Here is an 18,706-nt window from a genome sequence, read left to right as displayed (position 1 = left end):
CATCTTAAAAATAATTCCACCTTAAATTAAACAATTGTAACCATTATAGAAATAGAACAGAAAGTATCTTGATCAGAAGTGATGATGAAAATGCTGGATACTAATCAAACAAATACACAATATAAACTTGTTATCTTCACCTGGTAAAGATACATACATATGTAGATTGTATTAGAACTTGCAACATTTCATAATATATATGTAGAAAATACGCTTCACTGTTTCTGTACACGGTATAATCAAAACAAAGTAACATTCTTTGAATATAATTCATTGCAAAAGGTTTTCATATATATTTTATGTACAAGTTATTATAAACGTATCTATATAAGTATTCCAAAGTGTTTTCAGGTTTTTCCTAACTATGTATAAGCGCAGATATTACATCATGTAAAAAAAGCAATAACAAGTCTGTTTACCCAAACAATCTATTTATACATGAGGACTGCACAGATTGGGACTTTGCCCTTTTTAAAGATGGAGGATGCAACTCCGGATCAGTGAAGTGATAACCAATCACAAAAGAATGACATCAGCATTTAGGACCAATGGGAGGACTTTTCACCCTATTTCAACTCCAGGGAATCAGACGCACACCATCCAACTTTCCTTTGAAAAAGCTGTACGCTTATGGTGAAACGTACGTCAGGAACATTAACTGAATGCCAATATACACTGTTTACAAGTAAGGTCGCCAGGACAGGTATTGAGAGATTACTACTTACCCAGGGGGAACCAGCTAAGCAGGTGTGGCACGCTATTTCTCTCCACCCTACCAAAGGATAAGTTATCTCTCCCACTTAAAGCTCTGCTAGTGGTTCGATACCCGAGTGACTGTACACTTTGACGAATATATTTGTGGCTTTTAATGATTTTATGTATTTTAAATAAATATATTTTTTACCTGAAGGCAGCTGTTAGCGGTTGGTATATACTGGTTACCTGGCAGTATAAAACTGGGTGTGCGCCTGTACCTAGAGCCTGGAAGGCTCAGCAAAGTGTGAATAACCCCTTGGTGGGACTACGAATGTGAAGATAATATTTCTTTTTCACCAAATTGTATTGCATTATATTTTTCTTATTTTGTTTTTGAGGCAAGAAACCACTTGAATCACTTCAATTCAGGAGGGCTCCCACAGATCACCCATATCCTCCTTACACCCTATGGCCTCTATTTAAGAAAGTCTGGCGGACCTGATCCGACAGTGCGGATCAGGTCCGCCAGACCTCGCTGAATATGGAGAGCAATACGCTCTCCGTATTCAGCATTGCACCAGCAGCTCACAAGAGCTGCTGATGCAACGCTGTCCCCTACAGACTCGCGGTCAATCGACCGCCAGCAGGGGGGTGTCAATCAACCCGATCGTACTCGATCGGGTTGAATTGCGGCGATGTCTGTCCGCCTGCTCAGAGCAGGCGGACAGGTTATGGAGCAGCAGTCTTTAGACCGCTGCTTCATAACTGGTGTTTCTGGCGAGTCTGAAGACTCGCCAGAAACACGGCCCTTCAAGCTCCATTCGGAGCTTGATAAATATGGGCCTATATATCATTGTTACTTATATATTTGTGTATTATTTAGTTTATCACTTTTTATTTTCACATATTTATTCCCCAAGTGATTATTGTACTTTTGTTGAACGTTTATTTGGAATTTGCCTGTTTTTTTCTGAAATTTAATAGAGGCTTGAGTGCATAATGCAGGAGGAGTCAGAAAACTCCACCTAGAATATGCTACAAAATGATTGTTTGATCAGTGCAGGAGGTCATTTATATTGGGTTTTAACTGGTCTACATAAAAAAATAAGATAAACAAAAGGCTATTCAAGTGGATTATGGCTTGGAAAATAAAGCTGAGATTGCTTACAAAACAACAGCTTTAAATGCTCTTAAAACGTTTATTTTTTTATGCAGATATTATGCAGGTTAACTGTTGATAGATAGATAGATAGATATAGGGCCGCATGTACAAAGCTGCGCCTTGACAAGGATCCTGACTTGGGAACCAGTGAATCTGGTTTTGCAGCAGACACTGTACGCCTGGATGTAACATTACACAAGCACTTGCAGTTCCTTTCTCTCGCACAATTGTTCTGGGTGTTTTATGTTTGCCACCTCGTATGACCACTATTTCTTACATTGTGGAAAGCTTCAAAGCAAGATTGCATGTGCAAGCCTCCCCCGCAAGGGCTCAGAAGCAACATTCCATGTTATGTACACTGAGCCAATACTAAGCATATCTAGGCAAAATGATTGGGTAAAAAAGGCCTATTAATTAATACCCCACACTGTGTATGTGTGTGCATATGTATGTTTGTGGGTGTATGTGTATGCGTTTATGTATGTGTTTGTGTGTATATGTGTTTGTGTATGTGTGTATGAGTGTGTGTTTGTGTATATGTGTGTGTAGGTGTGTGTGCGCATGTGTGTGTCTGTACATGTGTATGTGTGTATGTGTGTGTGTGTTTGTGTATATGTGTGTGTAGGTGTGTGTGCGCATGTGTGTGTCTGTACATGTGTATGTGTGCGTGTATGTGTATACACAGGGGCGGACTGAGACCAATCAGGGCCCTGGGCAAAAATTAGGGAAGGCCCTCCCCCCCCCACTGACCTCACACTGACCCAAATGTATCAAAATGTATCCAAATTAACACGGTAGCTTCCCTGCGCATCAGGCCCCCCAACCTCCAGGACCCCCAACGTCAAGGGCCAGAGACAGGGCCCCCCACATCCAGGGCCAGATCCCATATTCCATGGCCTTCACAGTGACAGAGCCCCAACAGGCCCCCCAACATTCTAGGGCCCCCCAGCAACAAATCCCACATCCAGGCACAAGGCCCCCACTCTGGGACTTGGGCCCCCACTAAACCCACTCTTAACTGCTTAGTACCTAGAGGGCAGCTGTCAGCCCCAGCTTAAGCAGCACACCAGGAGCCATGGAAATGCCATTTGTGGGCCCACTGACATGCTAAGCCCTCGGTCCAGGTCCTATTTGCCAGGCTGATTAGTCCGTCCCTGTGTATACATGTATGTGTATGTATGTGTGTACGTGTGTGTGTATGTATGTTTGTGTGCGTGTGTGTGTATGTATGTGTGTTGACGTATGTGTGTGTGTGTGTGTGTGTGTGTAACACACATGTGCCCCATGATAATATTTGCTCATCTTACCTTTCACCTGTACTTTAAAGTCTTGCTTGTCACTGCTAGTCTTGCAGGTGTAGACAGCACTGTCCTTGGCTTCTGCCTCTGTGACCACAAGTGTCCTGGAAGCCCCTTCAGAAGATATTTGGTACTTTTTGGTGGTGATAAGTTCACTGCCATCTTTAAACCATTTAACCAGAGCATTTTCTGGATGGACTGAGGTTGTAAGTGTTATGTTCTCATATTCTTGCACTACTACTGGCTCTTTCAGTGAGGACTTTGGTAGGAATTTAGCCTCTGGTTCTACAAGAAAACAGGAATAAGATTTTAATCGACATGCTTCAACTATGTATGGAAATAATTGTACAGCTATTCTGTAGTAAAAACAGATACATTTTATAAAAGAGAGTGTACCATCTATGGCCCGGATTACAAGTGGCGCACGGGTAGGGTGACCATATTGCCGCTTTATAAAGGGACATATATGAAAAATACATATGTCAGGGCTGTTTTCAGGGCTGTTTAAAGAAATGGTTTGTATAAGAACCCTGACATATGTATTTTTCATATGTGTCCCTTTTTAAAGCAGCAATATGGTCACCCTACGCACGGGTCATGATACGCAATATCGCTGGACTCGCTACATTAGCGTGCAACTCCATGGTAAATCGCATTTACCAGAGAAAGGTTAGCTGAACCGATCGCTTTAGTGAAACCTATAGTTGCAATGGATATTGCAACTGTACTAAACTGCGCTCATATTACAAGCTGAAAGTTATAGGTTGCGCTCGACTGAAAGCCGAAACTACGCTAGAATATTTAGCATGACTTGAGACCTAAAGTAAAGTGTAAGATTAAAAAAAGTTGCACAAAACACATACAAAAATATTAAAATAAACAATTACACTCAAATATACACTTTAAAAATATATATATATATGATTTAAATATTTTAAAAAAAAGGTTAAAAAGGGATATGGTATATGACATGCGCACTTGGTCACTGCGTCAGATCTAGACCGCACTTACCTGTGTTTGTTTTTAAATGGAGCTTCACCTCTTATGTTCTTAATTTTGGATAATACATTTTGAAGATTTTTTAATTTTCGGTGAACCTTCCTTTGTCGAGTGCCAGTGCGCACTATTCTTTGGATACCTGTTATGTGATTGTGCATGGAGTAGACACACCTGTTGCAGCATTGAACACCCAGCACCTGAAGGATACTGCTACACCCACTGTCCATTGTGCCGCAAACTACTGGATGAAGGAGAGTGCTTTTTCCCTACAGAATCTGTATGTAAAACCGTGTGTACTGTATATATATATATATATATATATATATATATATATATATATATATATATATATATATATATATATATATATATATATAATCTCAACAATGACAGCAACCAGACAGGATTTCTTCAAAAAAACAGGGATCAAATTTATTGATGTTTCGGGGAGTAAACCTCCCCTTCCTCAGAACATAAAGTGTACACACACACACACTGCACCTTAAATAAGCAAACTAATACACAAACACCTCACACATCCTGTTCAGAAAAGGTGCCAACATTACATCATTTCCAGTTTCTCCTTTGTTACTCGGAAGTACTCTAATTGGTTACTTCCGGTGTGTATTTACATACTAGTACAAACAATGTTTTTTAATTATAAACTCACAAATTATCTTATTGTGCCAACTCTGAGTGCTTATACATTGTGTCCCCAACACTTCCAACATTTACCCAGTTTATACAACTTTGTGATATAACATCGCCACTTTCGTGTTGAAGCTAACTCCGGAAGTTATACAACCACTTCCGGTACATTACGGTGAACATAAAGTGTATCGCCAATACATTCTGTATCTTACTACCATATAGTGCCATATTGCAACATGCATTCTACCAGTGTTATACACATACACTCCTTGTTAATACCCAATCAATAGGTGCTCAATCATAACATCGTAATTCTCATGCAGAAGTTTCATAAGGCCGGTACCGGAAGTTACATCACCTCTGGTTCCGGTTATTATGCGTCACACGTATATATATGTATAACACTGGTAGAATGCATGTTGCAATATGGCACTATATGGTAGTAAGATACAGAATTTATTGGCGATACACTTTATGTTCACCATAATGTACCGGAAGTGGTTGCCTGAGAAAACATTGTAACTGCTGAAAAATGCATTGTATATCTAGGGGTACAGACTGTGTATACCCACCAGCTTTTAACACTGTATTGTTTGAATTTCATATGGTTTTAATAAATCAGTTTTTAAACTACAACAGTGTTTACAAGCCCTAATTGCCAGGTGCACATAAGTGTTGGGCCTACTGTTTGGTTCATCACTGTGAGTGTGTTTGAGCTGTCCCTGGACTACGTGCAGCTGTCGGGAGGAGGTGAGCTGACACCTTTATACTGCCAGCCTGGGTCTACTAGCACATAAGGGTGCTCTATGGAAATGTTTTCTTTGCATAACGGTGACTGAGATCGAAAGTTCCCATCTACCTGAGAGTACAAGATTACAAGTGGCACGTTGAATTCTGAACACAGACAAGGGGTTTACTATTGGAGTTCGCACATAAAGAAACCTAATTGTCCGGCTGATCCATACTTCATGGGGTACCAAGCCTCTCAGCGATACTGTTTCATCCTTACCTCATAGGATTGAGGTAGCTTAAAGTAAGTGCACATCCAAGGGGGAGAGATTCATGAAGATACAGTTATAAACATCTACTAACTGTGTTGCAGCAATTCTGGACTGTGTATTTATTTATTTATATGTAATCATCCTTACATTGACTGTTTTTTTATTTCTGTCCTTGTTTTATAATACTGTGCAGACTGAATAATATCAGTTTTTCTAACACTCTGTTGCACTAAGCGCCATCCTGCTTCTCTTTTGTTCCTAAGAATATATACATATATATGTCTGTGTTAATATGTGCATATGTAAGCATTGGAGTATAAAACGCAGCCCCCATAGACCACTATGTAAGGGCACTTTTCAGTGCCATATTTTCCCTAACATTACACTTCCTCTCACTTTAACCCTTTATAACGGCTTCATGCAGATATTTTAAATAAAAAATAGATGCTCATACTTTTTTATTAATAAATGAACTGTACACTTTATTTTGACTGATCTCTGGTTAATGAAATCTAGTGCAAAGTGCTACCGCAAGCTCGCGGTGGCATTAACCAGCCACTTGTTGGCAATAATTATGTCACAAACATTCCAGCTTTTGGGCAACTACAGTATACATAATAGTCAATGGAAAATAAAACATCAAAGACCAGGAATTGTAACATTTAGGTTTGCTCTTAATAGAAATCTTGCTGTTGCTAAATAATGGGTCTTGGTTAACACAACATTCAACTGGAGTCAGCAGAGATTAATTTCAAAATAGAACCTAAACCCAGGAATTTTTGACTGAATATTTCTGTTCAATCTGCTATTTTTTATAATAGCAAACTGCCTATGGTTTATTCTGTGGAAGGCAGGTGTTTTTTTAATATGAACTTTATAAACTCAACAGAAATAAAAAACGCCTAGATTTAGAGTTTTGTCGGTAAAGACCCGCGGTGCTAAAACTGCTTTTTTTCCCATCGCACCCGTAAGACAACGCTGGTATTTAGAGTTGTCTAAGTGGCTGCGTTAGGCTCAGAAAAGGGAGCGTTGAGCATAATTTACCTTCCCTTCAACTCTCAATACCAGCGTTGCCTACGGTAGCGGTAAGCTGGAAAAACGTGCTCGTGCACGATATCCCCATAGGAAACAATGGGGCTGAGCTAGCAGAAAAAAAACCTAACACCTGCAAAAAAGCAGCGTTCAGCTCCTAGTGCAGCTCCATTGTTTCCTATGGGGAAACACTCTAAGTCTACACCTAACACCCTAACATGAACCCTGAGTCTAAACACCCCTAACCTTACACTTATTAACCCCCAATCTGCCGCCCTGGCTATCGCTGATACCTGCATTTTATTATTAACCCCTAATCTGCCGATCCGTACACCGCCGCAACCTACATTATAGCTATGAACCCCTAATCTACTGCCCCTAACATTGCCGACACCTATATTATATTTATTACCCCCTAATCTGCCCCCCAATGTCGCCGCTACCTAACTACACTTATTAACCCCTAATCTGCCGACCCGACATCGCCACCACTATAATAAATGTATTAACCCCTAAACCACTGCACTCCCGCCTCGCAAACACTATAATACATTTTATTAACTCCTAATCTGCCCTCCCTAACATCTCCCCCACCTACCTACAATTATTAACCCCTAATCTCCCGCCCGCAACGTCGACGCTACTATAATAAAGTTATTAACCCCTAAACCTAACTCTAACCCTAACACCCCCCTAAGTTAAATATAATTTTAATTAAACTAAATAATATTCCTATAATTAAATAAATTATTCCTATTTAAAACTAAATACTTACCTAGAAAATAAACCCTAATATAGCTACAATATAACTAATAGTTACATTGTAGCTATTTTAGGATTTATATTTATTTTACAGGCAACTTTGTATTTATTTTAACTAGATACAATAGCTATTAAATAGTTAATAACTATTTAACAGCTACCTAGTTAAAATAAGTACAAAATTACCTGTAAAATAAATCCTAACCTAAGTTACAAATACACCTAACACTACACTATCATTAAATTAATTAAATAAATTACATACAATTAGCTAAACTAAAATACAATTAAATAAACTAATCTATAATACAAAAAAAAACACTAAATTACAAAAAATAAAAAAATATTACAAGAAGTTTAAACTAATTACACCTAATCTAAGCCCCTAATAAAATAAAAAAAAGCCCCCCAAAATAAAAAAATGCCCTACCCTATTCTAAATTACAAAAGTAATCAGCTCTTTTACCAGCCCTTAAAAGGGCTTTTTGCGGGGTATTGCCCCAAAGTAATCAGCTCTTTTACCTGTAAAAAAAAAATACAACCCCCCCAACATTAAAACCCACCACCCACATACCCCTACTCTAACCCATCCAAACCCCCCTTAAAAAAACCTAACTCTAACCCCCTGAAGATCTCCCTACCTTGAGTCGTCTTCACCCAACTGGGCCGAAATCTTCATCCAAGGTGCGCAGAGGAGGTCCTTCATCCAGTAGAAGTCTTCATCCAGGCGGCTTCTTCAATCTTCATCCATCCGGAGTGGAGCGGAGCCATCTTCCAAGGAGCCGACGCGGAGCCATCCTCTTCATCCGGAGTCTTCGTACACAATGACGGTACCTTTAAGTGACATCATCCAAGATGGCGTCCCTTCAATTCCGATTGGCTGATCAGCCAATAGAATGCGAGCTCAATACGATTGGCTGATTGGATCAGCCAATCGGATTGAACTTCAATCTGATTGGCTGATTGCATCAGCCAATCAGATTTTTCCGACCTTAATTCCGATTGGCTGATAGAACCCTATCAACCAATCGGAATTGAAGGGACGCCATTTTGGATGACGTGACTTAAAGGTACCGTCATTGTGTACGAAGACTCCGGATGAAGAGGATGGCTCCGGGTTGGCTCCTTGGAAGATGGCTCCGCTCCGGATGGCTGAAGATTGAAGACGCCGCCTGGATGAAGACTTCTACCGGATGAAGGACCTCCTCTGCGCACCTTGGATGAAGATTTCGGCCTGGTTGGGTGAAGACGACTCAAGGTAGGGAGATCTTCAGGGGGTTAGCATTAGGTTTTTTAAGGGGGGTTAGGGTGGGTTAGAGTAGGGGTATGTGGGTGGTGGGTTTTAATGTTGGGGGGGTTGTATTTTTTTACAGGTAAAAGAGCTGATTACTTTGGGGCAATGCCCCGCAAAAAGCCCTTTTAAGGGCTGGTAAAAGAGCTGATTACTTTTGTAATTTAGAATAGGGTAGGGCATTTTTTTATTTTGGGGGGCTTTTTTATTTTATTAGGGGGCTTAGATTAGGTGTAATTAGTTTAAACTTCTTGTAATATTTTTTTATTTTTTGTAATTTAGTGTTTGTTTGTTTGTTTTTGTATTATAGATTAGTTTATTTAATTGTATTTTAGTTTAGCTAATTGTAGGTAATTTATTTAATTAATTTAATGATAGTGTAGCATTAGGTGTATTTGTAACTTAGGTTAGGATTTATTTTACAGGTAATTTTGTACTTATTTTAACTAGGTAGCTATTAAATAGTTATTAACTATGTAATAGCTATTGTACCTAGTTAAAATAAATACAAAGTTGCCTGTAAAATAAATAAAAATCCTGAAATAGCTACAATGTAACTATTAGTTATATTGTAGCTATATTAGGGTTTATTTTCTAGGTAAGTATTTAGTTTTAAATAGGAATAATTTATTTAATTATAAGAATATTATTTTGTTTAATTAAAATTATATTTAATTTAGGGGGGGTGTTAGGGTTAGGGTTAGAGTTAGGTTTAGGGGTTAATAACTTTAATATAGTAGCGGCGACGCTGCGGGCGGGAGATTAGGGGTTAATAATTGTAGGTAGGTGGCGGTGATGTTAGGGAGGGCAGATTAGGGGTTAATAAAATTTATTATAGTGTTTGCGAGGCGGTAGGGCGCCGGTTTAGGGGTTAATACATTTATTATAGTGGCGGCGAGGTCCGGTCAGCAGATTAGGGGTTAATAAGTGTAGTTAGGTAGCGGCGACGTTGGGGGGGGCAGATTAGGGGGTAATAAATATAATATAGGTGTCGGCGATGTTAGGGGCAGCAGATTAGGGGTTCATATGGATAATGTAGGTGGCGGCGGTGTCCAGTCGGCAGATTAGGGGTTAAAACATTTTATTACAGGGTTGGCGATGTGGGGGGGGGCTCAGTTTAGGGGTACATAGGTAGTTTATGGGTGTTAGTGTACTTTATAGCACAGTAGTTAGGAGCTTTATATTCCGGCGTTAGCCCATAAAGCTCTTAACTACTGACTTTTTTTGGCGGTAGGAGTCTTGTCGGTAGAGGCTCTACCGCTCAGTTCTTCCAAGACTACAAATACCAGCGTTAGGCAAATCCCATAGAAAAGATAGGATGCGCAATTGACGTAAGGTGATCTGCGGTAGCCTGGAGTCGCGGAAAGGAAGTGAGCGGTAGACCCTTTCCTGGCTCACTCTAAATATCAGTGTGCGGTAAAAAGCAGCGTTAGGACCCCTTAACGCTGCTTTTGACAGCTGATGCCAAACTCTAAATCTAGCCGAAACATTGCTCAAATATTTCAGGCATGAAAAATTGTGTCACCTCCTGGTTGAAGTCTATTTATATTTATTTAGCTTTACAGTAAGGTCAAATAAAACTACAGGTTGAAAATATTTACTTACCAACAGATTTGACCTTGAAGTTGATCTTCTGCCCGGCTACCTCGCAGCTGTACTCTCCGGCATCGTTCTTCTCCACCTGATCTACAATCAGGCGTCTGGATTTACCCTCCGACTCCACCCTAATCTTCTTGCTGGCGCTAATCAGCTTCCCGTCCTTGTACCATTTCACCTCAGTCTTAGCCTGAGACACCTCACAGCTCAGGGAGGCGCTTTCTGAAATGATGGCCTGAACCTCCTTTTGCACCTTGTCCAGGTTAGTAAATACAGGCTCAGGTTCTAAAGAGAATAAATATAATTGATTTAATAACATTTTAATGCTCTGTGGGGGGGGGGGGGGGGGTGACACATGTGGCACTATACAAACCTTTCTATGAACCTTAGTAAAGTAGTGAAATGTAAGATAAAGTTCATTGATTATTCTTTACATATAAAGTGGTGGAAGCTGGATTTTAAAAAAAATAGAGGAATAAGAACAACTTTGTAGAGATAGGGAGTGAAAGTGTTTGCAAAGCAAGAGACAAGGAAAGGGCATAAGGAGGCATATGGGAAAATGGATTTATAAAAGACGTGTGATCGAATGGTCCATGGATTAAGGATGAATCTGGAGAACAGAGAAGATTAGGAAGCAATGTGCTGATATTCACCTTTTACATCAATTTTGAAGTTGATCTTCTGCCCGGCTGCCTCACAGCTGTACTCTCCAGCATCTTTCTTCTCCACCTGGTTCACAATCAGTTTACGAGTTTTGCCCTCAGACTCCACACTCACTTTTTTGCTAGCTGTGATCAGTTTCCCGTCCTTGTACCACTTGACCTCTGTCTTAGTCTGGGACACCTCACAGCTCAGGGTGGTGCTCTCTGATAGGACGACCTTCACCTCTTTTTGCACCTTTTCTTGGTTGGTGAATGCAGGTTCTGGCTCTGAATGGTGTGATTGGAATTATTATTATTATTATGACATAGTATTATTTTTCTACTTCTCCATAAAATTCACTTTCTCCAATGTTAAAGGCAATGTTTAAATAACACCCTTGTGGTCTACAAATGAAGATTTATTTTGTATATTTTATTGTCTTGATATGATTTCTATGTATTGATCTAACCACTGGCACATTATCCTTTGAAAGGTAACACGTATGTATTTTATCTAAGCTACGGTGTCAGAATGCAAATCAGTGGATTTTATCTGCCCCGTTGCCTAGTTTAAATATTATTTGTGTCTGAAACACTGAGCTATGTTGAGAACTTCCCTTGATTCTAAATGTCACCCCAAGATCCCTTTGTGTTTCACTGATTGTGCAACTTTACAGTGAATTATCTGTCTATGCTCTTTTAATGAATAAACACTTATGTGACTCACATATGTAAGTGACAGATATAGTTAGGGTGGAGTTTCCTCTACTACTCTGTAACTGACTCATTCCAGTCTTCCCAAGGACATTGAATCAGGAGATTGGGGAAGATTAGGAAGAAATGTTCTGATATTCACCTTTTACATCAATTTTGAAGTTGATCTTCTGCCCGGCTGCCTCACAGCTGTACTCTCCAGCATCTTTCTTCTCCACCTGGTTCACAATCAGCTTCCGAGTTTTGCCCTCAGACTCCACACTCACTTTTTTGCTAGCTGTGATCAGTTTCCCGTCCTTGAACCACTTGACCTCTGTCTTAGTCTGGGACACCTCACAGTTCAGGGTGGCGCTCTCTGATAGGACGACCTTTACCTCTTTTTGCACCTTTTCTTGGTTGGTGAATGCAGGTTCTGGCTCTGAATGGTGTAAATGGAATAATTATTATTATAACATAGTATTATTTTTCTACTTCTCCATGAAATTCACTTTCTCCAATGTTATAGGCAAATTACACCCCTGTGGTCTACAAATTAAGATTTGTTTTGTGTATTTTATTGTCTTAATATGATTATTATGTACTGATCTAACCACTGAGATATTATCCTTTGAAACATAACATGTATGTCTTTTATCTAAGCTACGGTGTCAGAATGCAAATCAGTGGATTTTATCTGCCCTGTTGCCCAGTTTAAATAATATTTGTGTCTGAAACACTGAGGTATGTTCAGAACTTCCATTGACTCTACATGTTACATCAACCTTAACCTCTTTTTGCACCGATTGTGGAACTTTACAGTGAATTTTCTGACTATGCTCTTATAATGAATGAACATTCCCATGACTCACATATGTAGGTGACAGATATAGTTAGGTTGGAGTTTTCTCCACTACTGTCTCATTCCAGTCTTCCCAAGGAAATTGTTCTTCTGATCTCTTTCCAATGAACCACTAATGGACCAGATTTAATGGTTATGTAATTATATTACATGGGAAATAATCAAAGCCTATGATTAAACCACATGTGATTTAATAGAGAAAGCCTAAAAATCTGTCCCCAGTGTAGGAATATTCTATGGGGTAGATTTATTATAGTGCGAACGGACATATGAGCGGGATACGATGTAGCATATCATGTCTGCTGCACATCGATAAATGCCGACAGCATACGCTGTCGGCATTTATCATTGCACCAGCAGTTCTTGTGAACTGCTGATGCAATGCCGCCCCTGAAGATTCGCAGCCAATCGGCCTCTAGCAGGGGGTGTCAATCAACCCGATCGTATTTTCAATGGTGTTGATTTCTGTCCTCGACCTCAGAGCAGGTGGACAAGTTATGGAGCAGCGGTCTTTAACTTCTGTTTCCGGCGAGTAGAAACAGGGGCATCAAGCTTCATACGGAGCGTGATAAATCGGCCCCTACATTTAAATTTGAGTGGTTAATACATATTTATGGTACTTGTAGAAACATAAGCACTGAGACCTTTTTTCGAAGCATGTGTGCATATGAGTGTGTTTTTTAATTACAACTTTATCTAAAATGAACTCACTTGTCCAGCACATAAAATAGCTGTCTGACATTCATAATGGTGCTTATTGGTTTGCAGTACTTATTGGGCCAGATTCCGAGTGGTGCGCAAGTGATATCGGGTTTATTTACCCTGTTTGCATACGTTGGAGGTAGCGCACGTATTACAAGTTGAAAGTAAAGGTGATTGCTTGAGCGCCATTGAAGTTAATGCGCACCTGGCTAGCAAGTCTTCAGTGCTCCGGTTAACTGTTACACAAGAATATAAAGTTGCACCAAACTCCTCAAAATTACATGTAAAAGTCCACTTACACTCAAAATAACACCATCTGAAAAGTATTAAAAATATATTGCACAAAAAAGTTATAAAGGTTCAAAGATACAGTTGCAAGAAAAAGTAAACCCTTTGGAATGATATGGATTTCTGCACAAATTGGTCATAAAATGTGATCTGATCATCATCTAAGTCACAACAATAGACAATCACAGTCTGCTTAAACTAATAACACACAAAGAATGAAATGTTGCCATGTTTTATTGAACACACCATGTAAACATTCCCAGTGCACGTGGAAAAAGTATGTGAACCCAAAGACTAATGACATCTCCAAGAGCTAATTGGAGTGAGATGTCAGCCAACTGGAGTCCAATCAATGAGATGAGATTGGAGGTGTTGGTTACAACTGCCCTGCCCTATAAAAAACACACACCAGTTCTGGGTTTGCTTTTGACAAGAAGCATTGCCTGATGTGAATGATGCCTCGCACAAAAGTGCTCTCAGAAGACCTACGATTAAGAATTGTTGACTTGCATAAAGCTGGAAAGGGTTATAAAAGTATCAACAAAAGCCTTACTGTTCATCAGTCCACGGTAAGACAAATTGTCTATAAATAGAGAAAGTTCAGAACTGCTGCTACTCTCCCTAGAAGTGGCCATCCTGTAAAGATGATTGCAAGAGCACAGCGCAGACTGCTCAATGAGGTGAAGAAGAATCCTAGAGTGTCAGCTAAAGACTTACAAAAGTCACTGGCAAATGCTAACATCCCTGTAAGCGAATCTACAATACGTAAAACACTAAACAAGAATGGATTTCATGGGAGGATACCACAGAGGAAGCCACTGCTGTCCAAACAAACATTGCTGCACGTTTACAGTTTACACAAGAGCACCTGGATGTTCCACAGCAGTACTGGCAAAATATTCTGTGGACAGATGAAACCAAAGTTGAGTTGTTTGGAAGAAACACACAACACTATGTGTGGCAAAAAAGAGGCACAGCACACCAACATCAAAACCTCATCCCAACTGTGAAGTATGGTGGTGGGGGCATCATGGTTTTGGGTCTGCTTTGCTGCATCAGGGCCTGGACGGATTGCTATCATCAACGGAAAAATGAATTCCCAAGTTTATCAAGACATTTTGCAGGAGAACTTAAGGCTATCTGTCTACCAGCTGAAGCTCAACAGAAGATGGGTGTTGCAACAGGACAATGACCCAAAGCATAGAAGTAAATCAACAACAGATTGGCTTAAACAGAAGAAAATACGCCTTCTGAAGTGGCCCAGTCAGAGTCCTGACCTCAACCCGATTGAGATGCTGTGGAATGACCTCAAGAAAGCGATTCACACCAGACATCCCAAGAATATTGCTGAACTGAAACAGTTCTGTAAAGAGGAATGGTCAAGAATTACTCCTGACCGTTGTGCACGTCTGATCTGCAACTACAGGAAACGTTTGGTTGAAGTTATTGCTGCCAAAAGAGGGTCAACCAGTTATTAAATCCAATGGTTCACATACTTTTTCCACCTGCACTGTGAATGTTTACATGGTGTGTTCAATAAAAACATGGCAACGTTTTATTCTTTGTGTGTTATTAGTTTAAGCAGACTGTGATTGTCTATTGTTGTGACTTAGATTAGATGATGATCAGATCACATTTTATGACCAATTTGTGCAGAAATCCATATCATTCCAAAGGGTTCACATACTTTTTCTTGCAACTGTATGAGGTATCAGGTGTTAGAAAAAAAGGCATATGTATGTGTATATATATATGTATATGTGTGTGTGTGTGTGTGTGTGTATATATGTATTTATATGTGTATATATGTTTTTACAGACATATATACACATGTTAACACATAAATACATCTGTACACATATATAGACATATATATAAGTGAATGGGAGCCCTTTGCAGTCAAGTAGATGAAAACATATTTATGCAATATTCATATTTAATAAAGATTTCAACTATGTATTTACTGTAAATATTTCACAAACCAAAGTTCTGCAAATAGCAGAATATATTCTATGTATTGATAAATAGATATTCCTAAATATATATCTATATATATATATATATATATATATATATATATATCTATACCTATACATAATCATCTATTTATATATGTAGAAATATGTATTTATTAATAAATAGAACCTATTCTTCTATGTGAAGAACATTGGAATGTGAATTTGTATTCGTGTTCGAATTTTCATGTCGGGTTGGGACACTTGAGAATATGCGATCGGGTTAGCACGCAAGTAGATTTTTTCCCCCCACTTTCTTGCTCTATTGACTTCTATGGGGGGAATACGTTAACGCAATATTTTTAGTTCTGGCTTTTTGCACGCATTAGGTTAGTGGGCAAGCGATAACTTTTTACTTTCATCTTGTAGTACACTTGCTACCCAATGCGCACAAAAACATAATTTATGTAAGAACTTACCTGATGAATTCATTTATTTCATGGTGGCGAGAGTCCACGAGCTAGTTACTGATGGGACATACATTCCTACCAGAAGGGGGCAAAGTTTCTCAAACCTCAAATGCCTATGAATACACCTCCCACCTCACTCATACCTCTGTTTAATGTATAGCCAAGTTAGTAAAGTGTATAAGGAGTAAAAGCATAAAAAAGAGGAAGAGGATAAATAACGGGCTTTATACAAAAAAAATCATAACCCCAAAAAAATTGATGGGTCTCGTGGATTCTCGCCACCATGAAAGAAATTAATTTATCAGGTAAGTTCTTACATAAATTATGTTTTCTTTCATATAGGTGGCGAGAGTCCATGAGCTAGTTACAGATGGGATATTATACCCAAGATGTGGAAGTCCACGAGTAAATATAGGAGAGGGATGAAATAAAAACAGCTATTTCCGCTGAGAAATGAAATCCAAAAAAAAATTAAGTTTTCTTAAAAATTAAAAAAAATTAAATCATAGGCACTAGAATCAAACTGAGACAGCTGCCTGAAGAACCTTTCTACCAAAGGCTGCTTCCGAAGAAGCAAAAACAGCAAAATGGTAAAATTTAGTAAATGTATGCAAAGAAGACCAAGTGGCTGCTTTGTAGATTTGTTTTCAAAGATGGGTTCTATCTACAATCTCTAAATCCTATTGCTCCCTTTAAATAAGAGTGGGTCTCCCACAACCACTTCTTAGAAAATCTGGGTGAATGTACAAGTGTGGAAAAGGGGCGCTAAAAGCTAAGGATAAATATATGTTGACAATGCGTAAATACGTGAATGTGTATCCAAAAATAAAAGAATAATGTCTCTTATGTATTCGATAAGAATCGATATATAAACATACATAATATTGCAAATAAACAAGTTGTGGCCACAGCGATATAAAAACAATGGAAAATGAAAACAATGAAAAAAACAGTAATGTAATATGGTAAAAAAGACTTGATTTTAGACGTCTAATTATGTGCACAAAGTTTATATTACAAAGTCTCTATGGACATATTAGTCTCTTTGGACGTAATAGTATCAATTCTAAGAGCACAATATGTGCAATAGTATCGATAAAAAGTCTCATTGGACATCAACAGTTCTCAAATTCATGAAAAAATGGAACAGTGAAGGGTTGGTAACTTTCAGTTCTTATACAGTTCCTACCAGCCGGGCTTACCCAGGGAATCTTACCAGGACTTTCTTGGTTGTAGGACTCTGTTTCGAGTGAAATTAGAGCAAATCTTACCGCCAAAGCGACACCGGGAGAAGTGTCTTCTCTCCATGCTGTTTAGGTGTCTTCGGTCACTACGGGTAATCAGCTCCATGTACTCACACGTGTGGATGGTCACGTGTATTGCTACACCAATTGGTTTGGTCCGGTTACAGATTCCTCTCCTCTGGTCACTCTGGGTTAAAAGTATTCCAAGAAGGAAAAAAGGGTTTGATTTCGTGGAAACGTTCACAAAAGAAATAGTAGTTGCTACCTCTATTGGCAGATATATTGCTACGAGTTTCGGCGCTGTGTAGTGCGTCTTTATCAAGTATATAAACGTGACAAAGGTGCACTACACAGCACCGAAACGCATAGCAATATATATTCCAATAGAGGTAGCAACTACTATTTCTTTTGTGAACGTTCACGGATCTTCCACAAAATCAAACCCTTTTTTCATTCTTGGAATACAGCGTCCTACCTGACACATCCCACCCCCTGATCCATCCCTGACCCCTCTCAAACAGCTCTCTTCCCTCCCCCACCTTACAATTATCACTGCCATCTTAAGTACTGGCAGAAAGTCTGCCAGTACTAAAATAAAAGGCTTTTTTTTTACTTTTTTTTTATTGTAAAATTTCTGCAGTATAGGATCCCCCCTTACCACCCAACCTCCCTGAGTCCCCCAAACAGCTCTCTAACCCTCCCCTCTCTTCCTATATGCCACAATCTTATGTACTGGCTGTCTGCCAGTATCCAGTTTGCTATAATTTTTTGAGTTTTTTTTGTAAAAAATAAAAAAAACTTTTTTTTTATTAGTGTAGTTGCCCCCCTCATTAGTAAACCCTCCTACCCCTCCCACATCCCTTTACAAACATGGATCCCACATAGGATCCCCCTCTCTTCCTTCCCCCTCCTCCCTCCTTCCAACTGCCATGATTGATGTAGTGTGGCATAGCAGTCCCGCCCCCTTCACGCCCCTTCTACCTTTTTTGGTAATTAGAAGGCCGCTAAATGCCGCTGCACACCACACTTGTGTTATGCCCAGCAGTGAAGGGGTTAATTAGGTAGCTTGTAGGGTTAATTTTAGCTTTAGTGTAGAGATAAGCCTCCTACCTAATACATCCCACCCCCTGATCCCTCCCTGACCCCTCTCAAACAGCTATCTTCCCTCCCCCACCTCACAATTGTCACCCCCATCTTAAGTACTGGCAGAAAGTCTGCCAGTACTAAAATAAAAGGCTTTTTATTTTTTTACTTTTTTTTTTATTATATAATTTCTGCAGTATAGGATCCCCCCCTTACCACCCAACATCCCTGAGCCCCCCCCCCCCCCAAACAGCTCTCTAACCCTCCCCTCTCTACCTATTTG

General features: G+C 39.4%; 1 protein-coding gene across 1 annotated transcript in view; it reads right to left on the bottom strand.

Moving 5' to 3' along the window:
- Window positions 1-18,706, bottom strand: part of OBSCN (obscurin, cytoskeletal calmodulin and titin-interacting RhoGEF) — a 937,038-nt gene that overhangs the window by 774,890 nt on the left and 143,442 nt on the right. The window contains 4 exon segments of the mRNA XM_053713767.1: window positions 3,166-3,441; window positions 10,498-10,773; window positions 11,142-11,417; window positions 11,986-12,261. Coding sequence (XP_053569742.1) covers window positions 3,166-3,441; window positions 10,498-10,773; window positions 11,142-11,417; window positions 11,986-12,261 — 1,104 coding nt within the window.

The sequence above is a fragment of the Bombina bombina genome, chromosome 5 (assembly GCF_027579735.1).
Source record: "Bombina bombina isolate aBomBom1 chromosome 5, aBomBom1.pri, whole genome shotgun sequence".
In the NCBI taxonomy this organism is placed as follows: Eukaryota; Metazoa; Chordata; class Amphibia; order Anura; family Bombinatoridae; genus Bombina; species Bombina bombina.
The sequence above is the reverse complement of the archived record's forward strand: the minus strand, read 5'-3'. Positions and strand labels throughout refer to the sequence as shown.